The sequence below is a fragment of the Myodes glareolus genome, chromosome 3, assembly GCF_982192425.1.
Source record: "Myodes glareolus chromosome 3, mMyoGla1.1, whole genome shotgun sequence".
NCBI classification, from domain to species: domain Eukaryota; kingdom Metazoa; phylum Chordata; class Mammalia; order Rodentia; family Cricetidae; genus Myodes; species Myodes glareolus.
In genome coordinates this window covers 42,686,584-42,699,281 of record NC_142028.1, presented here as the reverse complement: position 1 = coordinate 42,699,281, position 12,698 = coordinate 42,686,584, and the positions used below count along the sequence as shown (strand labels likewise).

General features: G+C 43.2%; 1 protein-coding gene across 1 annotated transcript in view; it reads left to right on the top strand.

The window, feature by feature from the left end:
* Itpr1 (inositol 1,4,5-trisphosphate receptor type 1) overlaps nt 1-6,791 on the top strand; it is a 337,447-nt gene extending 330,656 nt beyond the window's left edge. The window contains exon 62 of the mRNA XM_087904450.1: nt 5,462-6,791. Coding sequence (XP_087760576.1) covers nt 5,462-5,548 — 87 coding nt within the window. The 3' untranslated portion in view covers nt 5,549-6,791. The remainder of the gene's footprint in view (nt 1-5,461) is intronic.
* Nucleotides 6,792-12,698: the final 5,907 nt, after the last annotated feature.

The following is a 12,698-nucleotide window of genomic DNA, read 5'->3' as shown; positions in this document are numbered from 1 at the left end:
CCATGTCCACGGTGTGAGCTGGGCCGAGGAAACACAGCGAGAACGGCAGGTGGAGGGGACACTGAGGAAAGCCTGGGTCATCTCACCAGTCCCTGGCTTTCTTGATGAGGAACACAGAAGACTCTTAGGAAATTTATTCCACCGTGGATCACAGCGTGAGGGTGTGAAGCCCTAATCCTCCAGTGCTGGCCCTGCTCTTAGGTGCTGAGTCGTTTGTTTTGAGTTTGTTTGCTCTGTTTTGTATCCAGTTTTGCCTTTTGTGATTAACTTTTTAAATTGCCTTTCCCTTGCTTTCCTTTCCTTTTTTTTTTTTTTTTTTTTTTTTTTAGAAAGAAGCTTAATATTTCATGGTACTGAGGATGCCTCACTGTCATGTGCACAGCTGAGCATAGTAGAAACTCAGTTTTTGTAAACTTAGGTCAGGGTAGAGCTAGTCCTATTGAACTAACATTTCACTGAACATGGACTCACTTTAGACTCTGTCCGTTCTCAGCTGTTCCGTTCCCTGCCCTGCTTACATTATTTTTCAGTTTTCAAGTTGGCAGTTGGAAGCACTCTTTAGAAAGCCCTTCCCCTGTGAGTGATTCTGAAATTGAACCTTTTCTTTTTCTTGGAAAGTGTTGCAAGCTACAAAGAAGCATGAAAATGCAGTGGCACATTTAGAAGTTCTTTTACCAGGATTAAACTGTTCAAGTTTCGAGATGCTCAGAAATGCAGGGAGGGAAAAAAAACATAGACCATAGTTGCTTCGGGGTCAGGGAGGGATTGGATTGTTGCAATCAAAAGGAGACAGAAATTGTTTCCTTAATCAAACTTCGAACAGCCCTGTAATGAATCACCTCAGAACCAACCTGAAAAGTCTGAATGTGATTAAGTTTGATGTTAGGAGAATTTTAAACATGTTTTAAGCTGCTGTGTATAAGAACTCGTAGTGGCATATTACAGATTTGGTTCTGGTCAGTGCAAGAATTCCTGCCCACAAAAGGCAACAAAATGGCTTAAAACCTAAAAGCCCCACAAATGATTCAAGAACAAGAAACTCTGCCATAGACATTTTTACTACAGCCATGAAAGACTGCCATTCACTGGGGAACCTACACATTGCTTCATCCCTTAGCTATTTTGTAGAAACCAGCAATGGAGCTGTAGTCATTTAAGTATGGGCGACGTTAGTTTTCATCTTTGCTGGGCTCGAGGTCTTTGGTGGTTATTTTTCTAAACTACCAACTGGGAAGAAGTCCTTGAGAGAATATTAGTGAAAACATGGTTAGCGGCGTCAGGTGCTCCGTCTGACTGGATTGCTATTCTAAGTGTTAATGATGTATCTCATCTCCAAGTTTCCCCTCCCAAGAGATTCTGAATACTAAATGTGATTCTCTTACATCCTTATTCCAAGGAGGAAGACTAATGTAAGAACTTCATAATTTTTTTTGCATGTTTCCTTCATAATGCAAAAGAGCAAATATTAAGCAAAAGGTTCATTTTCCTGAAAATGTGACTGGCTTCCTAGAGGACACTGACCCTTATCTGCCATGCTAGGAATGTAAGAAGTGCTTGAACATCTAAATTATATTAGCATGTTGCCTTTTTAATGAAAGAGAGCCAAGACATCTGCCTTCTAGAAACCTATGTTTAGCAAGAAAGAAAGAGAAGGCGTGAATGTAGTTCCATGGAACACGGAGGAGGCCGGCCCAGCAGTGGCTTACAGTGAGAAAGGGTGTAGCTTCTGTAATCATCCAAGCAGGTGGTTTCTGGGCTGGCAGAGAACTACAGTAGGGGCTTCCAGGAAAGGAAGAGGCATGCGCAAACGCATGACAGTGCATGGCATGCTCAAGGAATGGCAAAACATTCAGGTTAACCCAACTCCTCATTTCAACCAACACTCAGAAACCACACTTGCCACACACAGCACTGGATATCCAGGACACGGAGGCAAAAAGGACCGAGTGCCTTCAGAACTAGCTGTCTCCCCTCCAGGAGACAGACAGGTGAATGACACTTAAACATGGTATGTTGCAGAGGTCTAAGCTGATTTCTGTGGGAATGGAAAAAGGGTAGTGAGGCTTTCCTCACAGTGAGCTTAGGGGAAAGATTGCCGTCAGTGCGTCAGAGCCTCCTCGGGGTTATTCATTCTTCATTCAGAGTTTGAGAAAGCGTTTGCCAGTAAGATAGGACTTTGAATATTAATGGGGCACCTCTAAGGGGCTGAACAATAATATAGAAGCAGTAGAATTGCATTCAGCAGAGGCTGTGTTTGGAGGTTTCGTTTTAGGGGTTTTCATTGTTCTTGGTTTTGTTCTTGTTTTGTTTGAACATCTGAGCATTTGGGGCTCATCATTTGAGCCTGACTGACTAGAGAACCATAGGAAGGAATTCTGGTTACTAGACCTCCCTGGCTATTTGGACTCTCAGTAACTAGGATGCTTCTCCATGTGGAACTGGAGGCTTTTCAGAGAGTGTGAAGATCTGTTTTGAGCCAGACTAAGGTATCTTTGTACTGTCAGCGAGCTTCATCGCTGTGCCAACTTTCAGTCACTACCTGGTCATCCATTCTGCATCTAGTGTTCTTGTGTTGTGCAAGGTCTCTTTGACGTTGCTTCCGTCTGGTTTATAAAGTGATTGACAAGAGCCAAAAGGCAACACAGAGACATTCCAGGTAATTCCTGTATTTGTATAGTTGTGAGGCACTGCTTTGCTTCAGCTGTCCAACCTCAGCTAAATGGAGACTCTGAGAATTTGTAATGTTCTACAGCTCGGACATTTTCCATGACTCGGGTACTTTAGGTGTGAACCTGGTGGAGACTTTTACCAGGAGCCAGTTTTGCTTTGGATGTCCAGTGCGTACACTGTGTGAGATTAGGATAGATTTGGGTCATTATTTCTATTTCTTGACTCAATCATGTGTGTGGTACTTTAAACATAGTGAGTGGTACCTCATGGTAAGATAGGCGTGTATGTCTATAGGTAGGTGTAAAAAGTTTGCGTGAAGCTAGTTAAGACAGAAACTATTTGAAATCAGGCAGGAATGGTAGGAAAGCTAAGTGGCCAGTACTGTTGGTCTTGGTTCCTTTCAAAGCAGATTTAGTCCTTAGCTGTTTTATGGCTTTGGGGGGTTTGTTTAGTTCTTGGTTTTGTTTTTTTTTTTTATTTAACTACCTTCTAGCTGTTATGAAGTGATACCCAGTTCTTCCAATGGCATTGTGTTAAATGGCTTTCTCCTGTCTAAAAGGCCAAGGTTAATGCAGATCACACAGTCAAATGGTGTGCTTTCTATTCTTAGCCACAGAGAACTGTCTCTAAGACCTGTCTTCATAAAAGAGAAAGGAAGCACTTGAGTATATGAAAACATGCACACAATGTATATGCTCAGCTCTCCAGAAACAGACCAGCAACATCTTCAGCATCTAGGAACTCACTAGAAATATTCCTAGGCCCCCACAGCAGACCTGATGTACCATATTGTTTGTGGTCCCTTTTGCCTATATTTTTATGTTTTTGCTGTGTGGTTTTTGTGCTGAACCATTGAAAAACCATTTTATGGAAACAATCAAAACCAGATCCATATGTATTAGGACTTGAGATGATCAGGGTTTAAGGACTGGCCACTAGCCTCCAACACCATGGACCTTTCTGCTCTATGACAGTAGGAATACGATGCGCCAGCCATCTTAAAATAAATCAAAAGAAATACGGACCAAGAGGAAGGGAGCCGTCGATGGCTCTAAGTGAAGCCAGACACTCGCCAGCAGGCAGAACGCTTTATAACTGGTGTTTAAGACAAAGACTGAGTAGCTGGCGTACTGAGCAGGGATGAGGCCTGTGGCTGTAAACATTCTCTCTGGTACCAACAGCTACTGAAAGCATTGTGGAGAAGGTTGTGTGGGCCAGCTCTGAACTGTAAGGTGTCAGCAGCTTCACAAGGATGCTTTAGGAAGTGCCCTTGCATAGAGAGTAAACCTGCCAAGATTTCTAAATCTATTTAAATACTTGAAATTATCAAGATTATAAATGGATTCCCTCACAAGATTGCCTATCTAGAGAGCAGTTGAGGTGATCAAACCCTCTCTGAACTGTGAACCAATAAGATGAGCAGGTAGCTAGCATGTTAAGGAAACAATGGGTATTTCCCATGTGCCGTGTGAAACATCTCCTTCTTCAGATGAACTTGGGAGTGTAAACTTGGGAGGCTGTCCAGAATATCTTCATTCAGTTCCTTACAGAAACTTTCACTTAACACTTCCACGTGGAAGTGTTCAGTCTTTGTTCATCTTTTCGTCTAAATTATAGGAGTCCAAAGATAGTATCTTGGCTTAAACTGTTAAGTGCCCAGCTTTGAGAAGGCAAAACATCACCACTTTAAACTTGAACCAAAGTGAGTGTACTAGGAATGTACCGGAAATCGGTTGAGGTGAAAACTGAAACCTAAGCATCCTGTATATGACACTGTACTAAGACATCTGCATATGCCCTTAGCCTTCTACCCACCAGACGGGAATTACCTTCATTACACAGACTAATGAGCAAATTGGCAGGAGATAAATAACATTTTAGATTGAGGTAAATGGCTATCTGATTCCAAAGTCTATAATTTTTTGCCGTTCTACCCTAAGCCTTATGCTGTTTGCACATAACTTAATCTAATATGCATTCATAGGGCCTATTATCTTAGTTAACTTGTGAGCCTCAAGTTCAGAAGTGGTCCCTACAATGCTAAGAAAACTCTCTCAAGCGGAGAACTGAGTCCTAAAATACCCAGGAGAGAGCTAGAGGTCCAGAGGGAGAGCTCAGCCTCACAACCAGAAGAAAATCAACCTCGCTTTGGGCTGGGAGCGCAGTTTTCATGGGAACCTACACTGAGAAATGGTCTCTCCTGATGAGATCTGAAATTGAGTACCTGATCACAGCACGGTGACCAGAGCTCTGTTTACTTAGCATTAGTTAGCCTGCATCCTGGGGATGTGAGAACCTCTCACCTTAAATCACTGAGGCAAGGAACCCAAGACCCCCTGAAGAATGTAGGCACAAAGTGTCAGACCCAGGGATTCTAAAAACACAGCTTTTCTGTATAGTGATGTGTCGGAATCAAAGCAAGCTACCATTTTCCAATGAGTCTCCCCATCACTTGGAAATGGTTTTCAGAAATAATCTCAAAGCCGGTGCTTCTTCTCCCTTTGTTTCTCTGTGAAACAAGTAGCAAGCAGTTCTTGTGACAAATGTCACCCTGCATGATGGGCCACAGAATTCCCCACTCTGCGGAAAGATGTCCTTTTTGAAGCTCTCTCTCTCTCTCTCTCTCTCTCTCTCTCTGTGTGTGTGTGTGTGTGTGTGTGTGTGTGTACACTATTTGTAGAAAGTGGGTTTCAGTATAACCCGTAACCACAGAGGTAAATCTATGGTTCAGTGTGTGACCTGACGTACAGGAAGTGTCTGAGTGTAATGATGAAACTTTTTAACTTTCCAGATGACAGAACAGAGGAAGCAGAAACAAAGAATCGGCCTTCTAGGACATCCTCCTCACATGAATGTCAACCCACAGCAGCCAGCCTAAGCAAACGAGACAGAGGGACTATACTCACCCTTTTTAAATTATTACCGGCGTGGGTATGGCTCATTAGTTCTCCTGCGCCCACTAAGGTTCCATGTGTGCTTAGTACATTTGTAAATACTCCGTTTTGTATTGTATGTATATGATTGCAACTCTCAGAGGTTTGGACTTATGTATTGTAATTAGCTCTGTTGGCATGGTGACCTGTCACTAGTGCCAAAATTATTAAAAAATGCCTTTTTTGGAAGGACTACAGAAAGTACCTGATTTGCACTTGAACCAGATTATAGATTTAAAAGTATATGACATGTATTTTGTATTTAAAACTAGAATAGCCAGTATTTATGTTTTTTATAAGGCTGTGCAATACAAATTATGCAATCACCATAACTTTGTAACTCCTGAGTGTCCAACAAGGAGTGCGTGTCTTTGAAGCTGATATGTTAATACTTATGTAATAAATGGTTAAATATCAAATGATGCTGCTGCCCAAATTATATTAATAGCGAGTTTCTTGCCCCTGGGCAATTTTGTACCTTGTAATTATCCTATGGTTATGCTGTTTCTCATTGCTACTGGCATTGGTGCGCCTGTCTCCTAGTGATAACTCCAGGTCTGTGAACTGTTCAAACAGCATTCATTTTAAGAAAAACAACTTTAGTTTCAAAGATACTTTTAAGCTTCAAAATTAATCATTTAAGGTATTTCTTTAAGAGAAGCCCTGTTAGAGGCTAACACGTTAGCTTGCAAGGAAATCGATGGAATTTTTTTAAAGGGAACTTTTTACACGACGTTTGGGATAGCAGCACATGGCTGGCCGTTAAGTGTCATCTCCCTGGTGAATGGAATGTCACAGCATAGGCAAAGGAGTTAGCTGATGGCTTCTAGATTTTCATTTGAACCAACACAGTACACTAGTAAGAGGTTATTATGAATATATGTATATGTCCTTGTAAGACAGAGTAGGAGCTGCCCCTTAGGATGCATAGCTGAACACTGACAATGCTGTTCTGAAAGAGCCACGTTTTGGATTTCTTTCTTTGTCACGTAATTTCTTTTCTGGATAGGTGCGAAGTGTAACAGGGACGGTTTTCTACTGTTGCCTCGTTTTGTACCTGGGTCTCGTTTTACTAGGACCGTCACTGCACAAAAGTTTAAAAACTGAACCGTAAGCCAAGTTCTGAAGCAAGTCAAGTTTGTAAATGCATACATAATTATATTTAATAAACAATGCAGAATACTACAACTGGCTGGTGACTTTCATTTGGCATTTCCTTGTGACTTAGGAGAGATTCCAGAGTTGGGCTTTCTTCCTATTAGGACAGAGTTAAACTACAGCTGGTTTGGTTACCAGACTAATTCCGGAAATGCTGACCTGATTTTAGAAAACAAACAAGAGTTTATAGTCTATGGGAAACCGGTAGAACAAATACCAGAGGCTACTTCATATCGAACTTATTCTTCTAGGTGACCGAGTGCCACCAGGCTGTCACAGGCACCCGGCATGCTGTAACAAGATCCAGGGTGCTCTGTTTGGTGTGGGGATCTTTAACTTGGCATCTACCAGGTGGAAGTATCAGGAATCACTGAAGTTTGTTTGGGTCACTCCCCCACAGTCAGGGTCTTGTCATAGACCATTTATGATAGTTACTTTGATCTCATTCTTCCATCCAAATACAGAAAAACTAGTTCCCTTCTGAAGCAAAGCTGGCTGTGACTGCTCTTTTCTGATGCCGGTTTCCTCCATGTTTTGGTAAATAGAACTAATTCCCACCCAGCTCAGAGAACTGGGTCAGAATTAAAGTCCAACTTAATGGGCAATTTCATAACTGATGCTTCCACTATAGAAACCGGGCAACCCAAAATAAATCAATTTTCCAGTCAGTTTAAAATTTTTCCATCATAAGGTAAGCCTTCAAGGGATACGTGCTTTTTGTCTGAAACCAAAATGGCACTTGTACTCAATATCACAATACTGCGCAGCCAGCAAGGACTTGCTCGTTCCCTTGGGCTTTGTCTTTGATCTCTCAAGCTGCCCAATACAGTGAGACTGGCAGCGTGTGGGGTGTCTCCCCACGTCCCATCCAGCTCACTGGAAAGTTCTGCATTGACATGTTCAGGTGGCAGCTTTTACAGGTTTGTCGTGTCTCATTTGAATCCTGTCACCAAAGATAAAAATCTTCATTCAGGCTGCCAACTTCAGCAGAAAATAATGGAAACTAGAATGTCACTCCGCCTCACATTCCTACCCTGGGAATGGAGGTGTCAACACCAAAGCCCCTGTAGCTACAACAGAATCTGCAGGGGAAGCTCCCAGGGCCCTTGCTAGACTACTGGTTCTGCTACCTTCTCCACACACCACCTTTTTTGACACCTCTGTTTCGGAGATCATGATCCAGGTCACCTTCAAATGTACCTCCGTGGATGAGGAAGGAGCACTGGCAGGCCAAGTGTTAACCCTGGCAGTAGGAAATCCTTGGGGCTTCATGTGCTTAAACATTTGCTACCACACCAAGTCAAGGTTTGCTTTTGTTTGGGTTTTTGTTTGTTTGTTTGTTGGCTGGTAGGACTGTTTGGTTTTCTGTTTGTTTTTGAGATAAGGTCACACTTAAAAGACAACGTGCTCGGTCTGCCAAACCACAGAGCAGGAATGAAACTTAAAAGACGAAACCTGGAGCCTTGGCGGGCACAGTAACTTCCTGAGCGCTCGGCTCCAAACCAACAGACATCTCCTGACTTCTGCGACACAGGGCGAGTTCTTCCCCAGTCAGGGGCTTCCTGCCTTCCAGAACAGGGCTAGCCTAGTTTAGCGGCCACCCCCTCTCTACCTCTACTCTTGCATGGGAAACACTACCCATTGATCTTTCTTTCTTTTCAACTCTCGTTCATACGAGCGTCTAGAAGCGAGAAAGGACTAACTGTGGATGCTGTGTGGAGACCGAAAACTCTGTGGCAGAGATAAGCAACAGGTAAGCGCTAACATATCTGCCTTGCACGGGAAAGCGAGTAGAAGACCTCTTACTTAGCCACAGCTTTCCAAAGCAGAGCCAATCTCAACCCAGTCCAAGCAGCTCCCTGCAGCTGACAGGGCTCACATCCAGTGCTGTCCCATGCGGTCCCAGAAGTCAGGGTTTAGCCGACTTTACTAAGTTCTCGTTCACTGTACTGATCTCTTGCTAACCAACTGGGATGTCGGAAAACCCCCAGCAAGATTTCGATTTTACAGAAAGTACCCAAAATTCCACTGATTTTGCATCACAAAGTGGTGGTTAAAGTTGAGTTTTGAGTAAAACGCCATGCGTGTGGTTTTTGTGGGTGGCCTTCGCGAAGAACAGCCAGCAGAGCTCAGTTACCTGAGGGGAGAGAGCTATGACGGCAATTATAATTAAGACAATTACGATCATAACAAACACTTTCCCACCCTTAGCAATGGGCCCTGTGTAGCATCCCACAGCCAGTTCAGGAACATAACCAGCCTCCAGCTCAGCATCCCCAAACCTAACAACATGGAGAATTTAAAAGCACAGTGCCGGCTTGTACACAGCACAGCTCAGCCCATCAGATCTTTAATGCTGGTTCTCCGAACTCATTCAATAAATTCTCTACATTACTGGGGGTAGGACTTGAAAAAAAATAGCAAGTAGGCAACCAAACACACTTTAAGGTCAGGACAAGCCAGTGTCAAAGAGAATCCTGACAGCCAGAAGTGAAACTGCATCATCCACCCCAGCCTGGAAAGAAAAAAGAAAGCTGAAAACCACCATAGAGCAAGAAGGCAGAGTTTGAGAAAACCCCTACGGTGAATTCTGAACAACAACAGAGTCCCACAACACCAGTGCGTGCAGGACCCACTGGTGGAAAGAATTCGCCAGCACTTCTGTAGTCACCTCAGAAGACAGAGATAGGCTGGGCCTTGTCACAGGCACTTTAGACAGTACAGTACTTCAACAGGATGATCCAGGAATTTAACCTTACCGAATGTCTTCAAGTCAGTCCATCTCCTTTCTGAGTATTCATCACTTAGAGCATCTCAGAAAGTCTCTTTTAGGAACGTTCTGTGGAAGCCGTCTGGAAGATTTGGTGCCACACTGGGCAAGAAGATGGGGACTCACAAGGCTTGCTTGAAGTCTCAGCCTTCCTAACGCTGAGACCCTTTCATACAGTTCCTCATGTTGTGGTGACCCCCAGCCATAAAATTATTTTTGTTGCTACTTCACAGATATAATTTTGTTACTGTTATGAATCATAGGTAAAGATCTGTGTTTTCCATAGGTCTTAGGCGACCCCTATGAAAGGGGCATTTGAACCACCACCAGCCCCACAGGTTAAGAGCCATTGGCTTAGAGGCTAAAGGTTGTCTGACCCCACCTGAGTACATGAGCAGGGTTCTTGGCAATGAGATCCTTCATGCTAGCTCAACCACCTATGTGTTTTGACTCTGAGAAAGTTACTCTTTTCCGTTCTTAGCTCTCCCCGTTCTAAAGGGAGAGATCCTGCCATTTCCTCCCACGGGCGCTGTGAACACGAAGATGCTCTATGCCAAGGATCCACTCTGTCCTCTCCATCCATATTGGCCATTCCTTGTGTCTGAAAGTTTCTTCTCACACCTACCCACAGTCTCAGCTCACTATTGCACAACTGAGCTACTTTCTGTTCCTGCTAAATTGCTCTGCTGTTGTTACTGGGGAATCTTAAATCTTTATGTCTTCACATGACATGTTTGGGTCACATCCAGTCATTTTTATTTTAACGATGTTGTAACTATCGGTTTGAACTGAATAATTCATTTAAAAAAAAAACTTAGTCATAAAGCTCCCAACTTCCGGATAATCACTCGCATGTTTGTGATCAGTGTTGAATTTAAAATCTGAATTCTTTTTTTGAAAAATATCGACGATATTTAACATCTGAAATCATATATTTCTTTGGTTTATGAAGTATTTTCACTTAGATTATCATTTGAACCTCTCAACCGTTAATGATATAGTCTTTTGCATATGAATCATCCTCGATTTCACTGTCTTTCACTTAACATTTAAATATAAATTCTATGCCATATTGCATGGAACCATGAAGACCCAGAACTTCCCTTGACAATTTCAAAGAGCCCGAGAAGGTGCACACACTCTCCTGATGATCCTGGCCACTTTAGATCTTCAGTCCTGAGTCCTATTCCCTTTCCCATCCCTTCTCACCCTCTCGCTCACTCCACTCCACCCATAATGAGGACATGGCTCTCCTTCAGCGTCGGTGACAGGATGAGAACAAAGAACAAGATTTCATGGAAGAATGAATATGCCACTTGCGCACAAAGAGAAGCATATAGAACCAAAGATCCAGCTCTTACTGCCGGTTACTCCGACTTCAGAACTCAAAATCATAAGCTAAGTCGGTCCCTCTGAACAAGCAAACCCCCACACTTAACCTTCTTCATTAGGAAGAAACAAGACACAATGCTTAGGGTAGCCTCCATGAATGTGTGAATTCTTACCCACCTGAACCTTCACCTACCCAGGAACCCTTAAAGGCAACACCCCACTCCCTCATGTAGGATTGAGTCAGTTTTTAGACAGAGCAAATCTGAGGTAGCATAAGGAAATTAAGGCCATCTGGGGTAGTAGAAAGAATTATGTCTTGTTATTTATGAACTATGTGTAAATTACTGAGTCACATTTTCCCCCCAACTGGATAAAGCAAACGTGGTTTAGAATGTCTGCTAATCATAAGAAATCTAGTAATAGCAAACAGACTTGGAGATGGGGTGGAAGACTCTCTGGTTGCTCAGTAACCTCTCCTCCTACTATTAAACTGAAATTCGGCTATTGTTGGTAGGCAAAATGGCAGAACCATTTTGGAAAAAAGTTTAGCAGATTCCAAAATTTAAACACAATATATTATCCAAAAATCCCGCTTCTGACAACTTAACCAAGAGAAATAAAAATATATGTCTATACAAAAACCTGTATGCAAGCCTGGGGATAGCGTGTTGTGGGCAGACTATTTGTATCGTGTGCTGACTGGTTTCATGTCAACTTGACAAAAGCTAGGTCATCTTGGAAGAAGGAATCTTAATTGAGAAAATGTTTCCATCCGAATGCCTGTAGGCACGTCTGTAGAACATTTTCTTGATTGATGATTGATGTATGAAGGCCTAGCTCTCAGCAAGTGTTGCCACTCCTAGGCCAGAGGTCTTAGGTGCTGTAAAAAAAAAAAAAAAAAAAAAAAAAGCAAGTGAAAAAGAGGAGCAAGCCAGTAAGCAGCACTCCTCCGTGGTCTCTGTTTCAGTTCCTGCCTTGACTTCTTTTGATAAGACTATAACATGGAACTGTAAGCCTGAAATAAACCCTCTCCTTCCCAAGTTGCCTTTGGTCATGGTACTTTATCACAGCAATAGAAACTCTTAAGTCTTGGGTTCAGTCCCTAGCACTACATAAAACCAACCATGGTGGCACATAACCATAATCCCAGGACTGTGAAGATGGAAGCAGGAGGATGATCAGAGAAGTTCAAGGTCATCTTCAACTACATACTTAGCAAGTTCAAGCCCAGCGTGGGCTCTGAGCCTCTATCTCAAAAAAAGAAAAATACTAGAAACAACAAAATTGTCCGGCAACCAGTAAATGGGTAAGTGAATGGTGATGTGTGCACCTAACAGTGCCTGGGATGTTGGCAGTTCCTATGCTGAGGGCACCACTGTGGGTATTTGTGTGGGGCCACACACATTTTTGTTTGTTTGCCTTTGGGAAAAGGGTCTTGCTATGTAGCCTAGGCAAGATTCACACTTGGAATTCTTCCATCTCCCTAAATCTGAGATTCCCAGGGTGACCATCATGCCTGACCTCCTTTTTATCTTTTTTAGCACATTAAGTGTACACACTTCCACTACTTCAGAGTTGAGGACAAGAATAAGAACCAAAAAACTGTTTGCTAGAGAGTTTAGTAGATATGGCAATGGAGTGGAGGGAGGGAGGAGGAGGGAGTGGGAGGAGGGAGGAGGAGGGAGTGGGAGGAGGTAGGAGAAGGAACTGGAGGGAGGGAGGAGGAGGGAGTGGGAGGAGGGAGGAGGAGGGACTGGAGGGAGGGAGGAGGAGGGAGTGGGAGGAAGGAGGAGGAGGGACTGGAGGGAGGGAGGAGGAGGGAGTGGGAGGAAGGG